Source organism: Hemiscyllium ocellatum, chromosome 45 (genome assembly GCF_020745735.1).
Source record: "Hemiscyllium ocellatum isolate sHemOce1 chromosome 45, sHemOce1.pat.X.cur, whole genome shotgun sequence".
Taxonomy (NCBI): domain Eukaryota; kingdom Metazoa; phylum Chordata; class Chondrichthyes; order Orectolobiformes; family Hemiscylliidae; genus Hemiscyllium; species Hemiscyllium ocellatum.
In genome coordinates this window covers 23,235,729-23,251,471 of record NC_083445.1, presented here as the reverse complement: position 1 = coordinate 23,251,471, position 15,743 = coordinate 23,235,729, and the positions used below count along the sequence as shown (strand labels likewise).

The 15,743-nt window shown below is 40.7% G+C and overlaps 1 protein-coding gene across 2 annotated transcripts in view; it reads right to left on the bottom strand.

Annotated features, from left to right (window-relative positions):
- Positions 1-15,743, bottom strand: part of pbx4 (pre-B-cell leukemia transcription factor 4) — a 610,007-nt gene that overhangs the window by 43,337 nt on the left and 550,927 nt on the right. Inside the window, exon 7 of one of the 2 annotated variants that reach the window (XM_060855286.1) lies at positions 6,081-6,193. The exons of the other annotated variant lie outside the window; for it this stretch is intronic. Within the exon in view, the coding sequence (XP_060711269.1) occupies positions 6,081-6,193 (113 nt within the window). The remainder of the gene's footprint in view (positions 1-6,080; positions 6,194-15,743) is intronic. 2 annotated transcript variants of the gene reach the window in all.

Genomic DNA, 15,743 nt, shown 5'->3' with positions numbered 1-15,743 from the left:
GATCTCCTGAGTATTGATAGCATTTTGTTTTGGTGACAGTAGCCTATGAGTGTCCAGACATACCTTAGAGAAACTTAGATACAGGATCCCTCCAGGGCAGCACAGTGGCTAAGTGGTTAGCACTGCTGCCTGACAGTGCTAGAGACATAGGGTTGACCCCAGACTTGGGGGCGACAGTTTGTACAAAGCTTGCACATTCTTCCCATGCGTTTCCTCCAGACATTCCAGTTTTCTCCCATCGTCTGAAAATGCACAGGTTAGATGGATTGACCATGATAAATTGTCTGTAGTATCCAGGAATGTGTACACTAGATGGATTAGCCCTAGTAAACATGGCGTTGTGGGGTAGGGCAGGTGTCCAGGGGAGATGTTCCTTGGAGGGTTGGTGCAGGCTTGATGGGCCAAATGGGCCATACTATAGGAATTCTGTGACAGGAAAGTGAAAAGATGACATTCTTGTGTGAACAATGCTAGGTCCAGAGAAGAAGGCAAGATCAGCTACCCTAAGTTACTAAGCCAGAGCACTGGAAAAATAAATGAATACAATATTCTAGTGATTAAGATTACATTTCCCATGAAAACAAGATTAAAGATTTGGCAATTGGCCATCTGTTTACCTTCCCTCCTTCCTGTCCATGTACTCTGGTGTCAATTTGTTATCCAAATGATGTAGATGAAATCTGACCATGACTAGATGTGTGGAACACATGTATGTTTGGCGATTGGTATATTCAAAACAATGCAGAGCCCACGTACAGGTAGTATAAAATCAATGATCTGTAACAGTTTGTGGAAGAACATGGACAGCATGGTGGCTCAATGGTTAGCACTGTTGCCTCACTGCACCAGTGATCCAGGTTTGGTTCCTGCCTTGGCGATCGCCTGTGTGGGTTTGCACATTCTCCTCGTGTCTGCGTGGGTTCCCTCCAGGTGCTCCAGTTTCTACCACAATCCAAAGATGTGCAGGTGAATTGGCCATGCTAAATTGCCCATAGTGTTCAGAGATATGTAGTGTTCAGGGATATGTAGATTAGTCTGGGGTAAATGTAGAGTAGTAGGGGAATGGGTCTAGGTGGATTATTCTTTGGAGGGCTGGTGTGGACTTGTTGGGCCGAAGGGCCTGCTTCCACATTGTAGGGATTCTATAAGAACCATTTTTCCCATGGGAAGAGTGTGTCTCTTTTGTATATGCATAAACAAATCGCTGAAGGTTTCAAATGCCTCTAGTTTATTTCCATACTGTATGAGTCAATGACTACTACAAACAGAGTGATAAATTTTATCAGCAATTGCAATTATAAGTAAAATTTATAACGGAGAAATGAAAATAACTACAGAATATACACCTTTAAAATGAGGATGGAATTACATCTGATCGTGGTACAACTCTCTGCTACCTTTTAATCTCACTTCAGGGACACTACACTTCGTTCAGTTGATGTCCAGTTTCAAACTGGATTGATTGGTAAATGCCCCTCAGATATTATGATCATGTCAAATTTGTTGCTGACACAGTTTTAATGCCAGATAAAGTAACCCTTCTTGGGTTCTATTAAACAAATATTCAAAAGAAGGTACTTCAATGTGACAATATGTAGGCATGAAAGGAAGATGGAAGTCCTCACTCACAACTAAGCTGCATCCAAATTTAAGAGCCATTAGGTTATGCTGCAGCTCTACAGAGACCTAGATAGACCACACTTGGAATATTCCGGTCAGTTCTGGTCAACTCATTATAGGAAGGATGTGGAAGCTTTAGAGGTGTTGAGAGGAGATTTACCAGGATGCTGCCTGGACTGAAGGGCATGTCTTATGAAGGAAGGTTGAGGGGGCTAGGGTTTTTCTCATTGGAGTGAAGAAGGATGAGAAGTGACTTGATAGAGCTATGTAAGATGATGAGAGGCATAGATTGAATGAATAGTCAAAGACATTTTCCTAGGGCAGAAATGACAATCACAAGGGGTCATAATTTTAAGTGATTGAAGAAAGGTTTAGGGAAATGTCAGAGGCAGGTTCTTTACACAGAGTGATGGGTGTGTGGAATGCCCTATCAATAGTGGTAGTAGAGTCAGATACATTAGGGACATTTAAGCAACTCTTGGATACGCACATGGATGATAGTAAGTTGGGTTAGTTTGATTTTAGAGTAGGATAAAAGGTCGGCACATCATCAAGGACCGAAGGGCCTGTACTGTGCTGTTCTACGAATTGTGGGTAAGAGTATAATCTGAATTTTAAAATAATCTGTTCAAAATAATCAAAGGATAAGCAAGACAACAAATGTCAGTTTGAAAATGTCAGATGTGAGGAGAAAATAGGAGTCTAGGGATGGAAATTGACACTAATTCAGATTATAATAAATATGTTGACATACTTAACCTTGATTTGGAGAAGCCTTTGTTGGACTCAGATAGATAAAGTTAAAAATCACACATCAGGTTCTCATCCAATAGGTTTATTTGAAGGCACTAGCTTTCAAAGTGCTGTTTCTTCATCAGGTGGTTGTGAAGCAGGATCATAAGACACAGAGTTTATAGCAAAAGGTTATAGTGTCATACAGCTGAAATGATATATTGAACAAAACTAGAATAAGCCTTTCATCTTTTTGAATGGGTTGTTAGTTTCAGTTCTTTGATATGTAAATCCCAGAACTATTTTAAGTCACATTCTCAAGATAGCTTAAGGTTTTAAAACAAAAGGTGCCACCTCAGCTCAGACAATGAATTAAAGATGTGAGGTTAAAGTCTGTCTGTATCCCAACCTTGAGTCAGACTGGTTCTATTTCAAAAATGGAATTTACACCATTATACATGGATTGACCATCTGTAGACTGTTTTTCTGAACAAAATAGGATTATATGCAAATATAGTTCTGCAAAAATAAATTCACCACATAAACTTATGTGTGTGTGTAGGAGAGAGAGACACACACAAAGTAAGTGTGTGCGTGTGAGTGTGAGCGCATGTGAGAGAGTGCGCTTGCGTGTGCAAGCTTGATAAAGTATGTGTGTGGGTGTGATGGGGTATATGCCTTATGAGAGGTTGTGTGCATGAGTGTGAGAGTAGAGGGTGTATGTATATGTAAATATGAGAGAGCTCATGCATGAGATAGGGTCTGTGTGTGTTTGTACCCATGAGGATGGCCTCAACCAAGCTCATGCCACACTACAGGTGACACCATTGCACTACACACACACACACATCCATACTCACACACTCACTCAGACCCTCTGTTATACACAAGTTCTCTCGCTCATAAGCACACATTCATACCCACACACACGCCCTCTCACAGGCTTATACTTTACCAAGCTTGCACTCACACTCACACTCATTGTGTCTCTTTCTCTCCTGCACACATCATATAAGTTTATGTGGTGAATTTATTTTTGCAGAATTATGTTTACATATACATCCTATTTTGCTCAAAAAAAACATTACCTACAGGCAGTCACTCCATGTAATATTGTGTCAGTTCCACTTTAGAAATAGAACCAGTCTGACTCAAGGTTGGGATACAGACAGACTTTAACCTCACATCTTTAATTCATTGTCTGAGCTGAGACGACACCTTTTGTTATAAAATCTTAAGCTATCTTAGGAAAGTGACTTAAACGTAGTTCTAGGATTTACATATCAAAGAACTGAAACTAACAAACCCATTCAAAAACATGAAAGACTTAATCTAGTTTTGTTCAATATATCATTTCAACCTTTTGCTATAAATGCTGTGTTTTATGATCCTGCTTCACAACTACCTGATGATGAAGCTGCACTTCGAAAGCTAGTGCCTCCAAATAAACCTGTTGGAGTATAACCTGGTGTTGTGTGATTTATGCTTAACCTTGTCCTTTTCCTTTGTAATTTATCTCCACTAGAAGTGTCCATTATGTGCTTGACATTGTTAGAAGGCTATAAAGCCTCAATTATAACCATTTGCTGTCCAACAGATCACTTCTAATGAATGTCAGCAAAGTAACCAGTTAATACAGCTGATGCTAGAGACTGACATGTAAGCAATGAAGTGAAATTCTCTGAATGTACATTGAGGTGGATGGTAATTCTCAGTACTTGAGTTCCTCTTCTTCCCACTTTGGCCCATGTAAAAATTCCCACGCAGTCAATTACATGCAAATGAAGTGAAATGTGTTATTTGTGCGCTCAGCAGGGTCCTACTGAGTCTTCTCAGGAGTCGAGCTATTAGGCAAGCCCACAGATCAAACACAAGATTTTTTCCACCTCTCATCCTTCACCCAACAGCCAGGCATTGCCAATGAGTGCACGAAGCATCTGCTCTCCAGTACAGACTTGTCCACCCTCTCTGAACAGATGAGAGAATTTAACAATCCATGTAGCTCCATGAAAATACTGCAGAAGTGCACCAAGGGAAGTTTATTAGATTTCATTGGGACATCAAAAATACTACTGGAAGTAGGAAATGTCCCAAAATACTTTAAGCCACTGAAGTAGTTTTGGATTGTAGTTGTAATGAAGGAAACTGGCAGACAATGTATGCATAAGTTTCCATAAACAATGATGAAATAAATGGCCAGATAATCTGCCGTCTTGATGGAACTGGTTGAGGGATAATTCATGATTGTGATTCCACTCCTCTTCTTTGAATAAATGCTGCAGGATCTTTGATGTCCAACTGAGAGGGCAGACATTTGCATTTGGAAGTCAGTCTCTGACAGTGGAGCATTGCCTCAATACAGCAACAAGAATGTAAGCTTATATTATGTGCATAGGTCTCTACAGTGAAACCTGAACCTGCAACCCTCTGACGTGACATTTCCCCAAGATGCCATGAATAAACCATCGACTACCAACTTATATTACTGTAAGCCTCTCGATATTAAAGACATTTTTGCCTTAAATGTTAAAAAAAATTAGGCTTATACAATTATTGAATTTATGCCTTTAATTATGCTCCAGGTAACTTTATTCTCAATTTTGAAAATGAGATATAATACAGAAAAGTGTTGGGGAAACTGTAGGAAATAAAAAAGCCAAAATGCAGTGTTGTACGAAGTATTGCGTGTGATTCAAGCTGCAGTGCAACATGAGCAGCTTTTCACCAGTCCAACAATGGCAGCAAATATAACATTGATTTTACAAGCACAGGACTCAATTTGACTTTTAAATACATCTCCCAAAGCACCATCATTCCACTTTCAGCCCTTTCCTGTCAAGTTTTAATTTCCATGTTTGTTCTTCAATATTAATACTTCCTCTCAAGTTGCAACACTGGCACTTTGCAACACAGAAATGGTCTGTGTAGATGTTTTGGTTAACCCACCACTTCTATTTAAAGGACAAGGAATTCAGTAGCTCTCACACACTTTGAGAAGCTCAATTTCAAAATTTCCACATCACTGTTACATAAACCCAGGAGCTCTGATCAAGAACGAAATTCTTTCATGTTCTCTGATCCTGATGTAGCGTTCTGGGGCAGTTGTACTGCACTCTCACAAGAATCACCAGTCTTTGCCTGTGAGCTCATTCAGACAAATTAGCCATGAGAACACCTCGATCCTCACAAGTCACTAACACACAATCTCGTTAGCAGGAAACAGACTGGTGTATTTCTCAACAGCTTGGTAACACTAAAGCCAATTATAGCTGTTATGAATGCTCAGTGCAAACCATTTTCAAACCTGAATCCTCAAACTGATGGAGACTATCCGCATACTATTATGCAGTGGCATTATCAAAATGTGGGAAGGCACACTCAGATGATAATTCCAATTAAATCTATTGCTGCATTATGGTGTTGAGTAGCAGATGAAACATGACAGATTTAAGCCACCTAATCCTACATTATAAAACTGACACTTCCTCTAATGAAACTGATCACATCATGTCTTCTAAGGAAGAGAACACTGTGACATTAGGAGGACCACATACTCAAGAATCCCGTGTGGCAATGACTATTACTCAGTTGGCATTTGTTGACATTGACTATTCAGGTCTCACAAAGTTATTGATTAGGCTCTAGCCATCTATGAAGCTTCCTCTTTGTGGGAGTGGTTTATTATTCTAATCTCTTTGAAATGTCCAAACGAATCATCCTATGCCTACCTGTGACTGCACGTTAGCTCCAACTTGAGAACCCTGGTAAGAATCCCCATTCAGTGACTGCATGTTCATGAATAAGTCTCCAGAGTTTGGCATGTTAAAAGAACCAGAAGAACCTGGAAAGGAAAGAGTCAGGCACCTGAATCACGCACAGATTGCATACAGTAAGCCCCCCTTGAGCCAAGCACTGAGACAAGCTGAAAGTGCCAACAGGAAGGGGTTAGTTGAGAACAAAGCTGCATGCACTCAAATTTCCAAGATTAAACCTTTCAGAATGCTCATAATCGCCTTTAAATCATCACATGCATTATACAATCTGGAAGGTTCATTTTTGTTTGCTTATTCATTTACAAAATGGACAGCAGGAAAAAAAAGTTTCAGCTGAGAGTGATTGGACTTAATCATGTAGACAGCATCAATACTGAGGTGAGTGTATTTTGGAAAACATTTTAAAAGTCAAAGCATCATGCAAAATTAGTAGGTCTAGGATGAGAATGAAATGGTCACACAATACACCCAAACCATGCATCTCTGTTGTCAGCACCAGGTTGGTATGGGTCCCCTCTAATTCTAATCTACTGCTATCTGTAAGGTTGTGCATAATGTCATTGTGTTTAGTACAAGAAGCCTGGACCATAGGAAAACAACCAAAAGGCCAAAGCTGGATCAACATATTTTACTAACTTATTGCAAGAATCTATTTCAGTCTGTGCATTATTGATGGTATGCCCACTTTCATTTTCACAAAAGCTTGCTAAAGCTAGAATATTTATAGGCTGCAGATTAAAATCTGTTCCCACAGATAATCAGCCAATAAGGAAATTGAATGGATCTTCGAGCTCAGTTATGAGTTGTGCTCAAAGTTAAACATCTGAAATAGAATTAGCCAAGTAGGCACCAGCAGCTGATTACTCTCAAACTGATGTGAATTTGAGAATCACTAGCAGCTAGTTTAAACAGTAATCCCATCTACAAAGGCTAAAGATGGAAATACATAATTGAATGTATGATAATCACTAACACAAATGGTTGCAACTACATGGTGCACCAGATAGGGGAGGAAATAGTTAACATCAAGTAGCCCGACAGATCTAGACATGGATGTCTCAGATGCAAGGTTCTGATAAAAGCATGGTTTATACAGCGCTTGCATAGCACTCAGCTGTCAATGTAATAGGAACACATTTGTATCTTCGACAAATAAGTTCCCAAGCAGCAATAATGTGTAGATATGTCTCACAACAGAAATAAAATGGCAAGGGTGACGCTCTGCCAATTCAAAACAACAATCTCACATACTGAATGAAATGCCTTGCACCTGACTTAAACATGGCACAAGTTCCACAACAATGGCAACATATGGGATTGATGGCAGAAAACAAAAAATGCTGCAAATCACAGCAGGTCAGGTAGCATCTGTGGAGAGCGAGCATGCCAATGTTTCACGTCTAGTTGACTCTTCATCTGAGTCCAGCTCTGATGAAGAGTCATTCAGACTCGAAACATTAGCTTGCTCTCTCTCCATGGATGCTACCTGACCTGTTGTGATCTCCAGCAATTGTTGCTTTTAGTACATATTCTAACATCTGCAGTAACTTGCTCCTACGATAGGATTGATGAATGGAGCAACAAAATATAGGACAAAGTGGTTCATAATTTCAACACTCTTTGAGCACCAACTTCCATGTTGCATTATTAGGTGCATTACTTTCTCCTCAGTCATTTTTACCTTCTTACTCTGGCAAAAGCCCAAAACTAACCCTCATGGTGATATAAATGAATGCTCCTTTAGTATTTAAAAGTTTATCAATCTATCTTGGACATGCTAACATGCACAGCTCTCTGGAAACAAAAGTGAGAATACTGGCTTGAATTAACATGATGCTTTCCCTGGCTGCTTGCAATTTTTCACAGACGATTTACAGTCAATCTAGCACTAACTTTTGGTCACCTCCTTGTGGAAGAAGCAACATTGCAGCACTTTTTCTGCATTCAGCAGCCAAATTACAGTCTTGTGGTTTAGTGGTAGTACCCCAAGCCATAGGCCTGCTGGTCAGGGTTCGAATCCTACCCCTCCAATGGTGTACCATAATACGTCTGAACAGGTTGATTAAAAATACATTTCTTACAAGAGCCAAATTGGCTGACTGGACAAACCTACTGAATGGGTTGCCTCTTCATGCTGCTGCTAATGCTAAATGGATATGATTTCAGATATACACCACGGTGGCTTGGAAGCAGGTAAGGCCACAAGAACAGAGGGCAATGGTCACCTTGTTAACCATCAACACTCCAAATCCCTATATTTAAGGTGGCAGCAAATCCCCCTGAAGCTTGGCTCTGTAAGTTTCTTCCTCATAAACTTGAATTTTATAAAGCTAGCTTTAGGATTAAACCTTGGCACAACATTGTGGGCCAAAGGGCCTGTTCTGTGCTGTACTTTTCTATGTTCTATGTTCATTCCTCAGTCATTGTTCAGGGAGCTGTGCCTACACCTGGGAATGTAATGAGAAGCATAGCAACGTATCCTCCAACACTCTGACCATTCTCTCTGCTTATGCTCATTTTGTTTCTACTGGAGTACTGTGAGAAACTGACAGCAATTTCTGGAATTTGGTGAGTAGAATCCTTGACAGTTTTTCTTTGAAACCAATCTCATGTATGTTACTAACCACATACAAATTGCAAAATAATTATAAAAAACTTGTCCAAAAGCTATAAGATGTATTTAGTTACTTTATCCTCAGAAAACACGGACTGCTTTTCACCTATTTATCAGTAATTCACCGGATTGGTTATATTGAAAGCAGTAACATAATCCTCTTAACCTATAACAGTCAATGACATTCCTTAATCTACCTTTGTTCAAACTAGAAACTGTGTGCCTCAACCATAAAAAACTGAATATGCTGTAATTACCTAGATTCCAACATGCAAGTCACAGGATAACCTTTCTGATTAGTTTGTTGCGAACAAACTTAGGGCACCGTATTTAATTAACAACTGAGTGGCAATAATGATAGGGTTTATATTTTTAATGCCACTTACTTCCTAGTTTGGTTGAAAAAATGCAAAATCCATGAATAATTCTACAGCAATTTGAATACTGGAAATGAGCAAAGTAATAAATCAGGGAATTGTTCCTCAGTTATCAACTGGCATGTTTTACAGGTTTAAAACTTGTGAAAACAGCTTCAAATGTAATATCCAAAGTTTACCCACGGAATGTTCCTCTTGCAACATGTTGGAAATCAGGGACACTTCCATGTCTATGGGTCTATGTTGCAGCTCCAGATTTGCCATATAGAGCGCCTAGAGTTGGAGGTGAACTCACTATGGAACATCCATGATGCTGAGAATGTTGTGGATAGCACCAGTAAGGGATACACAGACCCAGAGGAGTTGGGTGACCACCAAGAAAACAAGTTAGCATGGAAGCCAGTGCAGGAGCCCTCTGTGGCTATTCCTCTCTCAAACAGGTAAATCATTCTGGAAACTGTTAGTGGGAAAGCCTCTCAAGAGAAAACAGCAACAGCTGCAGCCCAATCAATGGCACCATGACTGGTACTGTCTCCAGCTGTTATATAACAGGATTATTGAAGTGTAGGTGAGTAGTACTGGTAAGGACTCTATCCAGATAACAATTTCTGTGACTGCAAACAACACTCAGAATGGTGTGTTGCTTGCCTGGTGCCAGGCTTAAGGATTTAAATGAGTGGGCACAGGATATTCTGAAGGAGGGTGAGCAACCATTATCCATATTGATACTAATGACATAAACGGAAACAAAGATGATGTCCTGAAAAGGGATTTCAAGGAGATACGTGGGAATTTGCAAGGCAGAATGTCTAGAGTTGTAATCTTAGGATTATCTCCTGTGTCATCTTCCAGTAGGACTAGGAATAGGAAGATAGTACAGTTAAAAACTTGGCTAAAGAGCTGGTCTAGGCGGGAAGCTTCAGGTAAATGAATCATTGGGATAAGTACCAGAGCTGCACAAGGACAGGTTCCATTTAGCCTGGATAGGCACTAATATCATGACAGGGAAGTTTGCTAGTGCCAATCAGGAGGGTTGGCAGTGCTGGGGGAATGGGTTGGGATGTGGGGGTGGGGTGGGGGTGGGGTGCTTGGGAGTCAGAGCAGTAGCTCAGCAAGGAAAATGACTGAGGAGGAGTCAGGGACTAAGGCCAATAAGTCTAATGGGAAGAACCTGGCATTGGTTACTGAACATGGACTGATGGTCTGAGGTCTACTTGTTTTAATGGGAGGAGTATAACAGATAAAGATAATGAACTTAGAACTTGAGTTAAAATATATAACATCATTTTGTAGCTATTACAGACACTTGGTTGAGAGAGGGACAAAGCTTAACAGTCCAGGATTTAAATGCTTCAAGCATGATAGAGAGGGAAGTGAAAAAGAAGTGGGAGAGTTGCATTACTGATAAGGGAGAATATTACAGCTGTACTGAGGTAGGATACTTGGAGGACACATCTATTGAGGCCAAAGAGGGAGAGTTCAGGAATAAGAAGGATGCAAACACTTTGATGGGATAGTACTACGGGTCTTCCCATAGCCAACGGGTGATAGAGGTACAGATATGCAAACAGATTAGGAAAAAATGTACAATCAGCAGGATAGGGGGTTGGATGTGGGTGGGATGAGTGTTGGTGTGGACTCGATGAGCTGAATGGCCTGCTTCCATATAGTAGGAAGGGGAATGCTAACAACCAGAGGCAGGAACCAGGCAATATAGATTGGGGGCAGCTGGTGGAGGGTAAATCCACATCCGGCCTGTGGGAATCTTTTAAAAACTAGCTGAGTTCAGGACCAGCATGTTCCTGTGTAAATGAAAGATAAGGCTGCCAAGATTCAGGAAACTTTATTGACAACAGAAATTGAGAGCTCAGTCAAAAAGAATAAGGAGGCATAAGTAAAGCTTAGGAGAAAGTGAGGACTGCAGATGCTGGAGATCAGAGTTGAAAATGTGTTGCTGGAAAAGCGCAGCAGATCAGGCAGCATCCAAGGAGCAGGAGAATCGGTGTTTTGGGCATGAGCCCTTCTTCAGGCTCATGCCCGAAAGTAAAGTTTAGGAAACTGAAGACAGACAGAGCTCTCAAAGAACACAAAGATAGCAGGAAAGAAATCAAACAAGGAATTAGGAGAGTTTAAAACAGGCTATAAAATGTATTCGGCAAGTAAGTTTAAGGAAAATCCCATTATGTTTTATACATATCTAAGGAGCAAGAAGGTAGCTTGGTATAGGTTAAAAGGAGGGATTTATTCATGGAGTTGGAAAAAGGAGAAGGACATAGTGAATAGTGAATCTTGGGAGGGGTATGTTGATATTCTAGAGAACGTCAATATTAGCAAAAAGAGGTGTTGGGCGTTTTGAAAAGTATTAAGGTAGACAAGTCTCCAGGGCCAGATGGGATTATATGTACAAGGTCCCTCATGGCAGGCTGATACAAAAGGTGAAACTACATGGGATCTGCTAAGATGGATACAGAACTGGCTTAGTCATATGTTATGGACCAGGCCAGACCCCTCAAAGTATTTCAAAAAGCAGGTTTAAAGTGGGTATTCCAGGAGAGAACCACTTAGTTTTGAATGAAACAAAATTTATTTAAAATATTGCTGAATGAAGCACAAAGAACAGAAAACAGAATAACAAATAATTATTCAATCCAAAAACCCCACAGATCATCCTACTTAATAATGCTGTTTCAAAATACTTGCAACATTCCCCATAAACACTCCTTGGCACAGAAAGTTAAAACCAAGCAAAGGATAGAAATCAGAGAGAGAAGCACCAGCCTGCACCTGCTTCTGGGTCCAGCAGCTTTTTTTCATATACACTGATTTAAAAAAAAACCAGAGAAAAGCTGAGCTGGGAGAACCGGCCACTCCCTTTTCATTATATATGTTTTTTTAACTTGAAAGCCTTCTGCCTGAGGTAGTAACTGCTAGCTATTATCAAACCGGCCCTAAAACCTTTCAACCAACAGACTTTTCAGAGTCTGTGTCATTTACGATCTCTGAAAAAAAAGCCAAAGACTGCATAAGCTTATTAAAAGAGCAGCTTCATCACACGTAGAAGACTGAATCAGTGGAAAGTTGTTTTTTCTGACTGGAGATCTGTGACCAATGGTGTTCCACAGGAATCAATGCTGGGATCCCTGTTGTTTAATAAATAAATAATTTGGAGGAGAATATAGGTGGCCTGATTAATAAGTTTGTGGATGACACAAAGATTTGGGGAACTGCAGATAGTAAGGAGGATTGGAGACTTGGGTGGGAAAATGGTAGATTGAGCTTAATCCAGACAAATATAAGGTGATTCATTTTGGAAGATTTAATGCAGAAGGGAAGTATGCAAAAAATAGCACAACCCTTAGTCACATCAATGTACACAGGAATCCAACATACATCCCCACAGTTCCCTGAAAGTGGCAACGCAAATGGATAAGCTGGTCAAGAAGGCATATGGCATGCTTGTCTTCATCACATAGGGAATAGAGTAAACAATTTGCCAAGTCATACTGTAACTGTACAGAACTTCAATTAAGCCACACTTGGGATATTGTGTACAGTTCTAGTCACACCAAAAGTAAAGAGAGACTTTGGAGAGAGTGCAGAAATGGTTTAACAGGACATTGCCTGGTTTGGTAGGTATTAGCTGTTAAGAGAGATTGGACAAACTTGGTTTGTTTTCACTCGAACGTCAAAAGATAAGGGGCAGCATGACAGAAGTTTACAAAATTATGAGAGGCATGAAAGATTGGAGACTTCAAGACTTTTACTCAGAATAGAAATATCAATTACTTTAAGATAAAAGGAGGAAAGTTTAAAGGAGATATGAAAGACAAGTTGTTTTCTACACAGAGTGGTAAGTGCCTAGAATATTCTACCAGAAGAGATGGTGGAGACAGATACAACAGGAACATTTAAGAGACATCCTGGGGGACCCAAGACGGCGGCGTCTAACTGCACCATAACTCAGGCGAAGCGGTGCTTTTACCTTCCCCAGCTAAGCTATCTTTAAGAAAATCAATAGTTTAATATTAGTAGAAGTGCTACATACCATTATTTTTAGTAAGGAAAGATGACTAGAGGCAAAGGACAGAATAAATTGCATCAGGCAGGATACTCCCCTTCAGCATTGGACAAGCCCACAGCTGCAGCTGTGGCCGCCCCCGAAGTCACGATGGACTCACCTACACAAGAAAGCCTGGCTGCGGAGATCACGAAACTCTGGGGGATGATCGGGGCATCAATTTTAGAGAGTCACGTCAGGTTGCAACCGATCTTGCCATGCTGCAGAAGCATGAGCAGGAGCTGCAAGTCTTGGGAAGCAAGTGGAGGAGGTTGAGCAGTGGACAGTGATGTCAGAGACCGTGGTCGAGTCCTCAGTGAGACATATTCAGGCCCTAAAGAAACCTTAGTAGAATATGTTGATGACCTTGAAAATCGAGGTAGAAGAAAAAACATCCAGGTGATTAGACTGCCGGAGCAAGAGGAAGGTGAACAGTTAGCCAATTTCTTTGAAGAATGGCTGCCATGATTTCTGGGCTGGGAGGCTGAGACAGGCTGGATGCGGATTGAGAGAGCCCACTGGGTGGCGGTGTACTGGCCCAGTTTGGACCAGGGTCCCTACCCGTTCCTAGTACGATTCCAGACCTAGAGGGACAGACAAAAGGTAATGGAAGCCTCCGGATTGTTGGGAAAGGATCCACAGGCCCTGATTTATAAAGAATCAAAGATTATATTTTTTCAGGACTTTTCTGTGACCATGATCTGCAAGAGTCCTTTGATGAAGTGAAGAAGAGGCTGAGGGATGTGGATGTTCCGTAATCAGGTATCCGGCAGTGCTCTGCTTTAATCACGAAGGATCCGTGCATGTATTTGACTCCTCAAAAAAAAAGAACTTTCTGGACACTTTGAGATAGACCAGATATTCCAACGGATATGGGCAATAATGGTTCTCCTTTGTTTTCCTTTTTGTTTTTCTCTACCTTCTGTACTTCTTTTTTCTCTATTATTTTATTACAGAAAGTGATGTTTTTTTTAACAGTGATAATTGAGATCAAGGTAGGCTTGGGGATGGGTGAGTGCCCACTTTTAATTTTTTTCTTGGTAATACAATTTTGTTGTTTATCCTTCACCTGCCTCCTGTGGGCAGGTGAGAGTCTCCCATCAAATCCTTTTTGTAGGGTGTAATTGGTTTAGTTTTTAGTAGAGGCAGTTTTTGAAAGCTTTGTTAATGTAGTGTGTATTTTTAAAATTCTACGAGTCTTCATTTATATACACTCGACACGTTGTGAGCGGGGTTCTTCTTCTCTGGGGTCCAAGGGTTGTTATAGGGAGATATGGTTAAGTGTCTTCTTAAATGGTGCATCTTGAATATTAAGGAGAGACACTTGCCAGTCAAGAGAAAAAAGTACTTTCGAGTCTCAGGAAGGAGGGGGTTAATGTTGCTTTGTTGCAAGGAACCCATTTTAATGATAAGGAGCACCTAACGTAACAGCAGGATGGATTTGATCAGATGATTTTTTCATCCTTTAACACTAAGAGCAGAGGAGTGGCCATACTTGCCCAGAAGTGCCGCCTCCCATTTAAGCTATTAGATCAAGTTAAAGACGAATATGGGCGGTTTGTAATTCTTAAAGCTTTAATTTATGGTGAAGAGTATGGTATTCTAAATGTTCATTGTCCCCTGGCACACCTCCTCAAATTCCTGACTGATGTACTTTCTAAGTTGATTGCCCTCGATGCAATATCATAGGGGGAAATTTTAATTGCCTCGTGGGTCCCCCAGTGAATATAATGGCTTAAGGTCCAAATGTCTCTCCACAATCCAAGCAATTGGTTGACTTATGTGTGAAATTGGGGCTGGTAGACATTTAGAGATGCCTTCACCCTATGGGTAGGGACTTCATCTTTTTCTCTAATCCATACAAGTGTCACACCAGGATTGACCTTTCTCTCAGCATGTTTGGTTTTTCTGGATTCGGTGATGTCCTGTAAAATTGGAAACATAGCCATTTCCGATCATGCGGCAGTGTATTTGGAGGTTGAGATTAAAAGCAATGGAACAGGTTCCTGGCATTGGCAGTTGGATCCTTTTACATTCAAGGACAATACGTTTGTCGAGTACTTCTTGAGTGAGTTCAAGGCATCCTTGGCTATCAATTTGGGTACAGCTAGTAACCCACCCATACTCTGGGAGACTACTAAGGTCTATGCTAGGGGAATAGTTATCTCTTATTCGGCAAGCCGAAAGAGACAGAAGGAAGAGCAGAAATGTTTGCTCGAGGAATGGTTGAAGGCAGCCGAGACAGTATATTTTGATTGGCCATCAATGGCTAAATTGCAGCGAGTCATTGCCCTCTGGGTTGTTTTGAACTCCATGCTCACTCAAACGGAAAGACAGAACTCTTCCGCGAAACAAAGGCTGTTTGACATGGTGATAGGCCAGACCTGTCACATCTGGCCAGGAAAAAGATTGCCCTCCAATCCATTACATGAATTAGAGAAGGCACTGTGACTCATACGAGTAATTCTAAAATCAATGTAGCATTTCAGAGTTTTTACTCTGAGCTATATTGGTCAGAATGTTGCGAGGATCGGTGGACTAAGAATGGAATCTGTTTTTAAGAACCTGGA